A 13,117-nucleotide genomic window follows, 5' to 3' on the forward strand; every position below is an offset into this window, starting at 1 on the left:
GTAGAAGTCGTAGGAGCTACAGTTGTCATTGTAGGCGCTTCTGTTGTAGTGGTAGTAGGATCTAAAGTTGTTGTAGTAGGAGCTGCAGTTGTGGTTGTCGTAGGAGCGGAAGTTGCAGTTGTCGTAGTAGGTGATTCAGTTGTAGTGGTCGTTGGTGCTGCTGTTGTAGTGGTCGTTGGAGCTACAGTTGTTGTAGAAACTACAGTTGTTGTTATAGGTGCTTCTGTTGTAATGGTTGTAGTAGGTGTTGTGGTTGTCGATGGAGCTTCAGTTGTTGTTGTTGGTGCTTCTGTTGTAGTGGTCGTAGGATCTATAGTTGGTGTAGTAGGAGCTGCAGTTGTGGTTGTCGTAGGAGCTGAATGTGTAGTTGTTGTAGTAGGTGCTTCAGTTGTAGAAGTCGTAGGAGCTACATTTGTTGTAATAGGAGCTGCAGTGGTTTTCGGAGTAGGTGCTGCAGTTGTGGTTGTCGTAGGAGCTTCAGTTGTCATTGTAGTAGTAGGTGCTGCAGTTGTTGTTGTCATAGGAGCTTCGGATGTAGTTGTAGTAGTAGGTTCTGCTGTTGTAGTGGTCGTTGGAGCTTTAGTTGTTGTAGAAGCTACAGTTGTTGTTATAGGTGCTTCTGTTGTAATGGTTGTAGCAGGTGTTGTGGTTGTCGTTGGAGCTTCAGTTGTCGTTGTTGGTGCTTCTGTTGTAGTGGTCGTAGGATCTATAGTTGTTGTCGTAGGAGCTGCAGTTGTGGTTGTCGTAGGAGCTGAAGTTGCAGTTGTCATTGTAGGGGATTCAGTTGTAGTTGTCGTAGTAGGTGCTGCTTTTGTAGTGATCGTAGGAGCTACAGTTGTTGTTGTAGAAGCTACAGTTGTTGTTATAGGTGATTCTGTTGTAATGGTTGTAGTAGGTGTTGTGGTTGTCGTTGGAGCATCAGTTGTCGTTGTAGGTGCTTCTGTTGTAATGGTCGTAGGATCTATAGTTGTTGTAGTAGGAGCTGCAGTTCTGGTTGTGGTAGGAGCTGCATTTGTAGTTGTTGTAGTAGGTGCTTCAGTTGTAGAAGTCGTAGGAGCTACAGTTGTCATTGTAGGCGCTTCTGTTGTAGTGGTAGTAGGATCTAAAGTTGTTGTAGTAGGAGCTGCAGTTGTGGTTGTCGTAGGAGCGGAAGTTGCAGTTGTCGTAGTAGGTGATTCAGTTGTAGTGGTCGTTGGTGCTGCTGTTATAGTGGTCGTTGGAGCTACAGTTGTTGTAGAAACTACAGTTGTTGTTATAGGTGCTTCTGTTGTAATGGTTGTAGTAGGTGTTGTGGTTGTCGATGGAGCTTCAGTTGTTGTTGTTGGTGCTTCTGTTGTAGTGGTCGTAGGATCTATAGTTGGTGTAGTAGGAGCTGCAGTTGTGGTTGTCGTAGGGAGCTGAATGTGTAGTTGTTGTAGTAGGTGCTTCAGTTGTAGAAGTCGTAGGAGCTACATTTGTTGTAATAGGAGCTGCAGTGGTTTTGAGTAGGTGCTGCAGTTGTGGTTGTACGTGGGAGCTTCAGTTGTCATTGTATTAGTAGGTGCTGCAGTTGTTGTTGTCATAGGAGCTTCGGATGTAGTTGTAGTAGTAGGTTCTGCTGTTGTAGTGGTCGTTGGAGCTTTAGTTGTTGTAGAAGCTACAGTTGTTGTTATAGGTGCTTCTGTTGTAATGGTTGTAGCAGGTGTTGTGGTTGTCGTTGGAGCTTCAGTTGTCGTTGTTGGTGCTTCTGTTGTAGTGGTCGTAGGATCTATAGTTGTTGTCGTAGGAGCTGCAGTTGTGGTTGTCGTAGGAGCTGAAGTTGCAGTTGTCATTGTAGGGGATTCAGTTGTAGTTGTCGTAGTAGGTGCTGCTTTTGTAGTGATCGTAGGAGCTACAGTTGTTGTTAGCAGAAGCTACAGTTGTTGTTATAGGTGATTCTGTTGTAATGGTTGTAGTAGGTGTTGTGGTTGTCGTTGGAGCATCAGTTGTCGTTGTAGGTGCTTCTGTTGTAATGGTCGTAGGATCTATAGTTGTTGTAGTAGGAGCTGTAGTTGTGGTTGTGGTAGGAGCTGCATTTGTAGTTGTTGTAGTAGGTGCATCAGTTGTAGAAGTCGTAGGAGCTACAGTTGTCGTTGTAGGCGCTTCTGTTGTAGTGGTAGTAGGATCTAAAGTTGTTGTAGGAAGGAGTTGCAGTTGTGGTTGTCGTAGGAGCGGAAGTTGCAGTTGTCGTAGTAGGTGATTCAGATGTAGTGGTCGTTGGAGCTACAGTTGTTGTAGAAGCTACAGTTGTTGTTATAGGTGCTTCTGTTGTAATGGTTGTAGTAGGTGTTGTGGTTGTCGCTGGAGCTTCAGTTGTTGTTGTTGGTGCTTCTGTTGTAGTGGTCGTAGGATCTATAGTTGGTGTCGTAGGAGCTGCAGTTGTAGTTGTTGTAGGAGCTACAGTTGTCATTGTAGTAGTAGGTGCTGCAGTTGTAGTGGGCGTAGGAGCTTCAGATGTAGTTGTCATAGCAGGTGCTGCAGCTGTGGTGATCGTAGGAGCTTCAGCTGTAGTTGTCGTTGTAGGTGCTGCTGTTGTAGTGGTCGTAGGATCTGCTGTTGTTGTAAAAGTAGGTGCTGCAGTCGTAGTGGTCGTAAGAGCTACAGTTGTTGTCGTAGAAGCTACTGTTGTCGTTGTAGGTGCTTCAGTTGTGGTGGTCGTAGGAGCTACACTTGTCGTTGTAGGTGCTGCAGTTGTAGTGGTCGTAGTAGGTGCTGCAGTTGTGGTTGTCGTAGGACCTTCAGTTGTAGTTGTTCGTAGTAGGTCCTTCAGTTTTAGAAGTCGTAGGAGCTACAGTTGTCATTGTAGTAGTAGTTGCTGCAGATGTGGTTGTCGTAGGAGCTTCAGTTGTAGTTGTAGTAGTAGGTGTTGCTGTTGTAGTAATCATAAGAGCTACAGTTGTCATTGTAGTAGTAGGTGCTGCAGTTGTGGTTGTCGTAGGAGCTTCAGTTGTAGTTGTCGTAGTAGGTGATGCTGTTGTAGTGGTCGTAGGAGCTACAGTTGTTGTTGTAGAAGCTACAGTTGTTGTTGTTATAGGTGATTCTGTTGTAATGGTTGTAGTAGGTGTTGTGGTTGTCGTAGGAGCTACAGTTGTCATTGTTGTAGTAGGTGTTGCAGTTGTGGTTGTCGTTGGAGCTGCAGTTGTAGTTGTAGTAGGAGCTACAGTTGTCATTGTAGTAGTAGGTGCTGCAGTTGTGGTTGTCGTTGGAGTTTCAGTTGTAGTTGTGGTAGGAGTTACAGTTGTCATTGTAGTTGTAGGTGCTGCAGTTGTAGTGGGCGTAGGAGCTTCAGATGTAGTTGTCATAGCAGGTGCTGCAGTTGTGGTGGTCGTAGGAGCTTCAGCTGTAGTTGTCGTTGTAGTAGTAGGTGCTGCAGTTGTGGTTGTCGTTGGAGTTTCAGTTGTAGTTGTGGTAGTAGGTGCTGCTGTTATAGTGGTCGTTGGAGCTACAATTGTTGTAGAAGCTACAGTTGTTGTTATAGGTGCTTCTGTTGTAATGGTTGTAGTAGGTGTTGTGGTTGTCATTGGAGCTTCAGTTGTCGTGGTTGGTGCTTCTGTTGTAGTGGTCGTTAGGATCTATAGTTGTTGTAGTAGGAGCTGCAGTTGTGGTTGTCGTAGGAGCTGAATTTGTAGTTGTTATAGTAGGTGCTTCAGTTGTAGAAGTCGTAGGAGCTACAGTTGTTGTAATAGGAGCTGCAGTGGTTGTCGGAGTATGTGCTGCAGTTGTGGTTGTCGTAGGAGCTCGCAGTTGTGGTTGTTGTAGGGGTTACAGTTGTCATTGTAGTTGTAGGTGCTGCAGTTGTAGTGGGCGTAGGAGCTCAGATGTAGTTGTCATAGCAGGTGCTGCAGTTGTGGTGGTCGTAGGAGCTTCAGCTGTAGTTGTCGTTGTAGTAGTAGGTGCTGCAGTTGTGGTTGTCGTTGGAGTTTCAGTTGTAGTTGTGGTAGTAGGTGCTGCTGTTGTAGTGGTCGTTGGAGCTACAATTGTTGTAGAAGCTAGAGTTATTGTTATAGGTGCTTCTGTTGTAATGGTTGTAGTAGGTGTTGTGGTTGTCATTGGAGCTTCAGTTGTCGTTGTTGGTGCTTCTGTTGTAGTGGTCGTAGGATCTATAGTTGTTGTAGTAGGAGCTGCAGTTGTGGTTGTCGTAGGAGCTGAATTTGTAGTTGTTATAGTAGGTGCTTCAGTTGTAGAAGTCGTAGGAGCTACAGTTGTTGTAATAGGAGCTGCAGTGGTTGTCGGAGTAGGTGCTGCAGTTGTGGTTGTCGTAGGAGCTGCAGTTGTGGTTTGTTGTAGGAGTTACAGTTGTCATTGTAGTAGTAGGTGCTGCAGTTGTAGTGGGCGTAGGAGCTTCAGATGTAGTTGTCATAGCAGGTGCTGCAGTTGTGGTGGTCGTAGGAGCTTCAGCTGTAGTTGTCGTTGGAGCTTTAGTTGTTGTAGAAGCTACAGTTGTTGTTATAGGTGCTTCTGTTGTAATGGTTGTAGCAGGTGTTGTGGTTGTCGTTGGAGCTTCAGTTGTCGTTGTTGGTGCTTCTGTTGTAGTGGTCGTAGGATCTATAGTTGTTGTCGTAGGAGCTGCAGTTGTGGTTGTCGTAGGAGCTGAAGTTGCAGTTGTCATTGTAGGGGATTCAGTTGTAGTTGTCGTAGTAGGTGCTGCTTTTGTAGTGATCGTAGGAGCTACAGTTGTTGTTGTAGAAGCTACAGTTGTTGTTATAGGTGATTCTGTTGTAATGGTTGTAGTAGGTGTTGTGGTTGTCGTTGGAGCATCAGTTGTCGTTGTAGGTGCTTCTGTTGTAATGGTCGTAGGATCTATAGTTGTTGTAGTAGGAGCTGTAGTTGTGGTTGTGGTAGGAGCTGCATTTGTAGTTGTTGTAGTAGGTGCATCAGTTGTAGAAGTCGTAGGAGCTACAGTTGTCGTTGTAGGCGCTTCTGTTGTAGTGGTAGTAGGATCTAAAGTTGTTGTAGAAGGAGTTGCAGTTGTGGTTGTCGTAGGAGCGGAAGTTGCAGTTGTCGTAGTAGGTGATTCAGATGTAGTGGTCGTTGGAGCTACAGTTGTTGTAGAAGCTTACAGTTGTTGTTATAGGTGCTTCTGTTGTAATGGTTGTAGTAGGTGTTGTGGTTGTCGCTGGAGCTTCAGTTGTTGTTGTTGGTGCTTCTGTTGTAGTGGTCGTAGGATCTATAGTTGGTGTCGTAGGAGCTGCAGTTGTAGTTGTTGTAGGAGCTACAGTTGTCATTGTAGTAGTAGGTGCTGCAGTTGTAGTGGGCGTAGGAGCTTCAGATGTAGTTGTCATAGCAGGTGCTGCAGCTGTGGTGGTCGTAGGAGCTTCAGCTGTAGTTGTCGTTGTAGGTGCTGCTGTTGTAGTGGTCGTAGGATCTGCTGTTGTTGTAAAAGTAGGTGCTGCAGTCGTAGTGGTCGTAAGAGCTACAGTTGTTGTCGTAGAAGCTACTGTTGTCGTTGTAGGTGCTTCAGTTGTGGTGGTCGTAGGAGCTACACTTGTCGTTGTAGGTGCTGCAGTTGTAGTGGTCGTAGTAGGTGCTGCAGTTGTGGTTGTCGTAGGACCTTCAGTTGTAGTTGTCGTAGTAGGTCCTTCAGTTTTAGAAGTCGTAGGAGCTACAGTTGTCATTGTAGTAGTAGTTGCTGCAGATGTGGTTGTCGTAGGAGCTTCAGTTGTAGTTGTAGTAGTAGGTGTTGCTGTTGTAGTAATCATAAGAGCTACAGTTGTCATTGTAGTAGTAGGTGCTGCAGTTGTGGTTGTCGTAGGAGCTTCAGTTGTAGTTGTCGTAGTAGGTGATGCTGTTGTAGTGGTCGTAGGAGCTACAGTTGTTGTTGTAGAAGCTACAGTTGTTGTTGTTATAGGTGATTCTGTTGTAATGGTTGTAGTAGGTGTTGTGGTTGTCGTAGGAGCTACAGTTGTCATTGTTGTAGTAGGTGTTGCAGTTGTGGTTGTCGTTGGAGCTGCAGTTGTAGTTGTTGTAGGAGCTACAGTTGTCATTGTAGTAGTAGGTGCTGCAGTTGTGGTTGTCGTTGGAGTTTCAGTTGTAGTTGTGGTAGTAGGTGCTGCTGTTGTAGTGGTCGTTGGAGCTACAATTGTTGTAGAAGCTACAGTTGTTATAGGTGCTTCTGTTGTAATGGTTGTAGTAGGTGTTGTGGTTGTCATTGGAGCTTCAGTTGTCGTTGTTGGTGCTTCTGTTGCTAGTGGTCGTAGGATCTATAGTTGTTGTAGTAGGAGCTGCAGTTGTGGTTGTCGTAGGAGCTGAATTTGTAGTTGTTATAGTAGGTGCTTCAGTTGTAGAAGTCGTAGGAGCTACAGTTGTTGTAATAGGAGCTGCAGTGGTTGTCGGAGTAGGTGCTGCAGTTGTGGTTGTCGTAGGAGCTGCAGTTGTGGTTGTTGTAGGAGTTACAGTTGTCGTTGTAGTTGTAGGTGCTGCAGTTGTAGTGGGCGTAGGAGCTTCAGATGTAGTTGTCATAGCAGGTGCTGCAGTTGTGGTGGTCGTAGGAGCTTCAGCTGTAGTTGTCGTTGTCGGAGTAGGTGCTGCAGTTGTGGTTGTCGTAGGAGCTGCAGTTGTGGTTGTTGTAGGAGTTACAGTTGTCATTGTAGTAGTAGGTGCTGCAGTTGTAGTGGGCGTAGGAGCTACAGTTGTTGTTGTAGAAGCTACAGTTGTTGTTATAGGTGATTCTGTTGTAATGGTTGTAGTAGGTGTTGTGGTTGTCGTTGGAGCATCAGTTGTCGTTGTAGGTGCTTCTGTTGTAATGGTCGTAGGATCTATAGTTGGTGTAGTAGGAGCTGCAGTTGTGGTTGTCGTAGGAGCTGAATGTGTAGTTGTTGTAGTAGGTGCTTCAGTTGTAGAAGTCGTAGGAGCTACATTTGTTGTAATAGGAGCTGCAGTGGTTTTCGGAGTAGGTGCTGCAGTTGTGGTTGTCGTAGGAGCTTCAGTTGTCATTGTATTAGTAGGTGCTGCAGTTGTTGTTGTCATAGGAGCTTCGGATGTAGTTGTAGTAGTAGGTTCTGCTGTTGTAGTGGTCGTTGGAGCTTTAGTTGTTGTAGAAGCTACAGTTGTTGTTATAGGTGCTTCTGTTGTAATGGTTGTAGCAGGTGTTGTGGTTGTCGTTGGAGCTTCAGTTGTCGTTGTTGGTGCTTCTGTTGTAGTGGTCGTAGGATCTATAGTTGTTGTCGTAGGAGCTGCAGTTGTGGTTGTCGTAGGAGCTGAAGTTGCAGTTGTCATTGTAGGGATTCAGTTGTAGTTGTCGTAGTAGGTGCTGCTTTTGTAGTGATCGTAGGAGCTACAGTTGTTGTTGTAGAAGCTACAGTTGTTGTTATAGGTGATTCTGTTGTAATGGTTGTAGTAGGTGTTGTGGTTGTCGTTGGAGCATCAGTTGTCGTTGTAGGTGCTTCTGTTGTAATGGTCGTAGGATCTATAGTTGTTGTAGTAGGAGCTGTAGTTGTGGTTGTGGTAGGAGCTGCATTTGTAGTTGTTGTAGTAGGTGCATCAGTTGTAGAAGTCGTAGGAGCTACAGTTGTCGTTGTAGGCGCTTCTGTTGTAGTGGTAGTAGGATCTAAAGTTGTTGTAGAAGGAGTTGCAGTTGTGGTTGTCGTAGGAGCGGAAGTTGCAGTTGTCGTAGTAGGTGATTCAGATGTAGTGGTCGTTGGAGCTACAGTTGTTGTAGAAGCCACAGTTGTTGTTATAGGTGCTTCTGTTGTAATGGTTGTAGTAGGTGTTGTGGTTGTCGCTGGAGCTTCAGTTGTTGTTGTTGGTGCTTCTGTTGTAGTGGTCGTAGGATCTATAGTTGGTGTCGTAGGAGCTGCAGTTGTAGTTGTTGTAGGAGCTACAGTTGTCATTGTAGTAGTAGGTGCTGCAGTTGTAGTGGGCGTAGGAGCTTCAGATGTAGTTGTCATAGCAGGTGCTGCAGCTGTGGTGGTCGTAGGAGCTTCAGCTGTAGTTGTCGTTAGTAGGTGCTGCTGTTGTAGTGGTCGTAGGATCTGCTGTTGTTGTAAAAGTAGGTGCTGCAGTCGTAGTGGTCGTAAGAGCTACAGTTGTTGTCGTAGAAGCTACTGTTGTCGTTGTAGGTGCTTCAGTTGTGGTGGTCGTAGGAGCTACACTTGTCGTTGTAGGTGCTGCAGTTGTAGTGGTCGTAGTAGGTGCTGCAGTTGTGGTTGTCGTTAGGACCTTCAGTTGTAGTTGTCGTAGTAGGTCCTTCCAGTTTTAGAAGTCGTAGGAGCTACAGTTGTCATTGTAGTAGTAGTTGCTGCAGATGTGGTTGTCGTAGGAGCTTCAGTTGTAGTTGTAGTAGTAGGTGTTGCTGTTGTAGTAATCATAAGAGCTACAGTTGTCATTGTAGTAGTAGGTGCTGCAGTTGTGGTTGTCGTAGGAGCTTCAGTTGTAGTTGTCGTAGTAGGTGATGCTGTTGTAGTGGTCGTAGGAGCTACAGTTGTTGTTGTAGAAGCTACAGTTGTTGTTGTTATAGGTGATTCTGTTGTAATGGTTGTAGTAGGTGTTGTGGTTGTCGTAGGAGCTACAGTTGTCATTGTTGTAGTAGGTGTTGCAGTTGTGGTTGTCGTTGGAGCTGCAGTTGTAGTTGTAGTAGGAGCTACAGTTGTCATTGTAGTAGTAGGTGCTGCAGTTGTGGTTGTCGTTGGAGTTTCAGTTGTAGTTGTGGTAGGAGTTACAGTTGTCATTGTAGTTGTAGGTGCTGCAGTTGTAGTGGGCGTAGGAGCTTCAGATGTAGTTGTCATAGCAGGTGCTGCAGTTGTGGTGGTCGTAGGAGCTTCAGCTGTAGTTGTCGTTGTAGTAGTAGGTGCTGCAGTTGTGGTTGTCGTTGGAGTTTCAGTTGTAGTTGTGGTAGTAGGTGCTGCTGTTATAGTGGTCGTTGGAGCTACAATTGTTGTAGAAGCTACAGTTGTTGTTATAGGTGCTTCTGTTGTAATGGTTGTAGTAGGTGTTGTGGTTGTCATTGGAGCTTCAGTTGTCGTGGTTGGTGCTTCTGTTGTAGTGGTCGTAGGATCTATAGTTGTTGTAGTAGGAGCTGCAGTTGTGGTTGTCGTAGGAGCTGAATTTGTAGTTGTTATAGTAGGTGCTTCAGTTGTAGAAGTCGTAGGAGCTACAGTTGTTGTAATAGGAGCTGCAGTGGTTGTCGGAGTATGTGCTGCAGTTGTGGTTGTCGTAGGAGCTGCAGTTGTGGTTGTTGTAGGGGTTACAGTTGTCATTGTAGTTGTAGGTGCTGCAGTTGTAGTGGGCGTAGGAGCTTCAGATGTAGTTGTCATAGCAGGTGCTGCAGTTGTGGTGGTCGTAGGAGCTTCAGCTGTAGTTGTCGTTGTAGTAGTAGGTGCTGCAGTTGTGGTTGTCGTTGGAGTTTCAGTTGTAGTTGTGGTAGTAGGTGCTGCTGTTGTAGTGGTCGTTGGAGCTACAATTGTTGTAGAAGCTAGAGTTATTGTTATAGGTGCTTCTGTTGTAATGGTTGTAGTAGGTGTTGTGGTTGTCATTGGAGCTTCAGTTGTCGTTGTTGGTGCTTCTGTTGTAGTGGTCGTAGGATCTATAGTTGTTGTAGTAGGAGCTGCAGTTGTGGTTGTCGTAGGAGCTGAATTTGTAGTTGTTATAGTAGGTGCTTCAGTTGTAGAAGTCGTAGGAGCTACAGTTGTTGTAATAGGAGCTGCAGTGGTTGTCGGAGTAGGTGCTGCAGTTGTGGTTGTCGTAGGAGCTGCAGTTGTGGTTGTTGTAGGAGTTACAGTTGTCATTGTAGTAGTAGGTGCTGCAGTTGTAGTGGGCGTAGGAGCTTCAGATGTAGTTGTCATAGCAGGTGCTGCAGTTGTGGTGGTCGTAGGAGCTTCAGCTGTAGTTGTCGTTGGAGCTTTAGTTGTTGTAGAAGCTACAGTTGTTGTTATAGGTGCTTCTGTTGTAATGGTTGTAGCAGGTGTTGTGTGGTTGTCGTTGGAGCTTCAGTTGTCGTTGTTGGTGCTTCTGTTGTAGTGGTCGTAGGATCTATAGTTGTTGTCGTAGGAGCTGCAGTTGTGGTTGTCGTAGGAGCTGAAGTTGCAGTTGTCATTGTAGGGGATTCAGTTGTAGTTGTCGTAGTAGGTGCTGCTTTTGTAGTGATCGTAGGAGCTACAGTTGTTGTTGTAGAAGCTACAGTTGTTGTTATAGGTGATTCTGTTGTAATGGTTGTAGTAGGTGTTGTGGTTGTCGTTGGAGCATCAGTTGTCGTTGTAGGTGCTTCTGTTGTAATGGTCGTAGGATCTATAGTTGTTGTAGTAGGAGCTGTAGTTGTGGTTGTGGTAGGAGCTGCATTTGTAGTTGTTGTAGTAGGTGCATCAGTTGTAGAAGTCGTAGGAGCTACAGTTGTCGTTGTAGGCGCTTCTGTTGTAGTGGTAGTAGGATCTAAAGTTGTTGTAGAAGGAGTTGCAGTTGTGGTTGTCGTAGGAGCGGAAGTTGCAGTTGTCGTAGTAGGTGATTCAGATGTAGTGGTCGTTGGAGCTACAGTTGTTGTAGAAGCTACAGTTGTTGTTATAGGTGCTTCTGTTGTAATGGTTGTAGTAGGTGTTGTGGTTGTCGCTGGAGCTTCAGTTGTTGTTGTTGGTGCTTCTGTTGTAGTGGTCGTAGGATCTATAGTTGGTGTCGTAGGAGCTGCAGTTGTAGTTGTTGTAGGAGCTACAGTTGTCATTGTAGTAGTAGGTGCTGCAGTTGTAGTGGGCGTAGGGAGCTTCAGATGTAGTTGTCATAGCAGGTGCTGCAGCTGTGGTGGTCGTAGGAGCTTCAGCTGTAGTTGTCGTTGTAGGTGCTGCTGTTGTAGTGGTCGTAGGATCTGCTGTTGTTGTAAAAGTAGGTGCTGCAGTCGTAGTGGTCGTAAGAGCTACAGTTGTTGTCGTAGAAGCTACTGTTGTCGTTGTAGGTGCTTCAGTTGTGGTGGTCGTAGGAGCTACACTTGTCGTTGTAGGTGCTGCAGTTGTAGTGGTCGTAGTAGGTGCTGCAGTTGTGGTTGTCGTAGGACCTTCAGTTGTAGTTGTCGTAGTAGGTCCTTCAGTTTTAGAAGTCGTAGGAGCTACAGTTGTCATTGTAGTAGTAGTTGCTGCAGATGTGGTTGTCGTAGGAGCTTCAGTTGTAGTTGTAGTAGTAGGTGTTGCTGTTGTAGTAATCATAAGAGCTACAGTTGTCATTGTAGTAGTAGGTGCTGCAGTTGTGGTTGTCGTAGGAGCTTCAGTTGTAGTTGTCGTAGTAGGTGATGCTGTTGTAGTGGTCGTAGGAGCTACAGTTGTTGTTGTAGAAGCTACAGTTGTTGTTGTTATAGGTGATTCTGTTGTAATGGTTGTAGTAGGTGTTGTGGTTGTCGTAGGAGCTACAGTTGTCATTGTTGTAGTAGGTGTTGCAGTTGTGGTTGTCGTTGGAGCTGCAGTTGTAGTTGTTGTAGGAGCTACAGTTGTCATTGTAGTAGTAGGTGCTGCAGTTGTGGTTGTCGTTGGAGTTTCAGTTGTAGTTGTGGTAGGAGTTACAGTTGTCATTGTAGTTGTAGGTGCTGCAGTTGTAGTGGGCGTAGGAGCTTCAGATGTAGTTGTCATAGCAGGTGCTGCAGTTGTGGTGGTCGTAGGAGCTTCAGCTGTAGTTGTCGTTGTAGTAGTAGGTGCTGCAGTTGTGGTTGTCGTTGGAGTTTCAGTTGTAGTTGTGGTAGTAGGTGCTGCTGTTATAGTGGTCGTTGGAGCTACAATTGTTGTAGAAGCTACAGTTGTTGTTATAGGTGCTTCTGTTGTAATGGTTGTAGTAGGTGTTGTGGTTGTCATTGGAGCTTCAGTTGTCGTGGTTGGTGCTTCTGTTGTAGTGGTCGTAGGATCTATAGTTGTTGTAGTAGGAGCTGCAGTTGTGGTTGTCGTAGGAGCTGAATTTGTAGTTGTTATAGTAGGTGCTTCAGTTGTAGAAGTCGTAGGAGCTACAGTTGTTGTAATAGGAGCTGCAGTGGTTGTCGGAGTAGGTGCTGCAGTTGTGGTTGTCGTAGGAGCTGCAGTTGTGGTTGTTGTAGGAGTTACAGTTGTCATTGTAGTAGTAGGTGCTGCAGTTGTAGTGGGCGTAGGAGCTTCAGATGTAGTTGTCATAGCAGGTGCTGCAGTTGTGGTGGTCGTAGGAGCTTCAGCTGTAGTTGTCGTTGGAGCTTTAGTTGTTGTAGAAGCTACAGTTGTTGTTATAGGTGCTTCTGTTGTAATGGTTGTAGCAGGTGTTGTGGTTGTCGTTGGAGCTTCAGTTGTCGTTGTTGGTGCTTCTGTTGTAGTGGTCGTAGGATCTATAGTTGTTGTCGTAGGAGCTGCAGTTGTTGTTGTCGTAGGAGCTGAAGTTGCAGTTGTCATTGTAGGGGATTCAGTTGTAGTTGTCGTAGTAGGTGCTGCTTTTGTAGTGATCGTAGGAGCTACAGTTGTTGTTGTAGAAGCTAGAGTTGTTGTTATAGGTGATTCTGTTGTAATGGTTGTAGTAGGTGTTGTGGTTGTCGTTGGAGCATCAGTTGTCGTTGTAGGTGCTTCTGTTGTAATGGTCGTAGGATCTATAGTTGTTGTAGTAGGAGCTGTAGTTGTGGTTGTGGTAGGAGCTGCATTTGTAGTTGTTGTAGTAGGTGCATCAGTTGTAGAAGTCGTAGGAGCTACAGTTGTCGTTGTAGGCGCTTCTGTTGTAGTGGTAGTAGGATCTAAAGTTGTTGTAGAAGGAGTTGCAGTTGTGGTTGTCGTAGGAGCGGAAGTTGCAGTTGTCGTAGTAGGTGATTCAGATGTAGTGGTCATTGGAGCTACAGTTGTTGTAGAAGCTACAGTTGTTGTTATAGGTGCTTCTGTTGTAATGGTTGTAGTAGGTGTTGTGGTTGTCGCTGGAGCTTCAGTTGTTGTTGTTGGTGCTTCTGTTGTAGTGGTCGTAGGATCTATAGTTGGTGTCGTAGGAGCTGCAGTTGTAGTTGTTGTAGGAGCTACAGTTGTCATTGTAGTAGTAGGTGCTGCAGTTGTAGTGGGCGTAGGAGCTTCAGATGTAGTTGTCATAGCAGGTGCTGCAGCTGTGGTGGTCGTAGGAGCTTCAGCTGTAGTTGTCGTTGTAGGTGCTGCTGTTGTAGTGGTCGTAGGATCTGCTGTTGTTGTAAAAGTAGGTGCTGCAG

The 13,117-nt window shown here is 45.6% G+C and overlaps 2 protein-coding genes across 2 annotated transcripts; both read right to left on the reverse strand.

Moving 5' to 3' along the window:
• Positions 1–2,567: 2,567 nt before the first annotated feature.
• Positions 2,568–5,534, reverse strand: LOC123492919 (integumentary mucin C.1-like; the record flags this gene model as incomplete). The annotated part of the gene is made up of 2 exons (XM_045226617.1): positions 2,568–3,436; positions 5,504–5,534. Coding segments are annotated over 2 exons (711 nt in total), but the record flags the coding sequence as incomplete, so codon positions are not given.
• A 4,478-nt stretch (positions 5,535–10,012) lies between these two features.
• Positions 10,013–12,755, reverse strand: LOC123492945 (integumentary mucin C.1-like; the record flags this gene model as incomplete). The annotated part of the gene is made up of 2 exons (XM_045226700.1): positions 12,597–12,755; positions 10,013–10,063 (listed from the first exon to the last, which is right to left on the reverse strand). Coding segments are annotated over exons 1-2 (210 nt in total), but the record flags the coding sequence as incomplete, so codon positions are not given.
• Positions 12,756–13,117: the final 362 nt, after the last annotated feature.

The sequence above is a fragment of the Coregonus clupeaformis genome, chromosome 17, assembly GCF_020615455.1.
Source record: "Coregonus clupeaformis isolate EN_2021a chromosome 17, ASM2061545v1, whole genome shotgun sequence".
In the NCBI taxonomy this organism is placed as follows: Eukaryota; Metazoa; Chordata; class Actinopteri; order Salmoniformes; family Salmonidae; genus Coregonus; species Coregonus clupeaformis.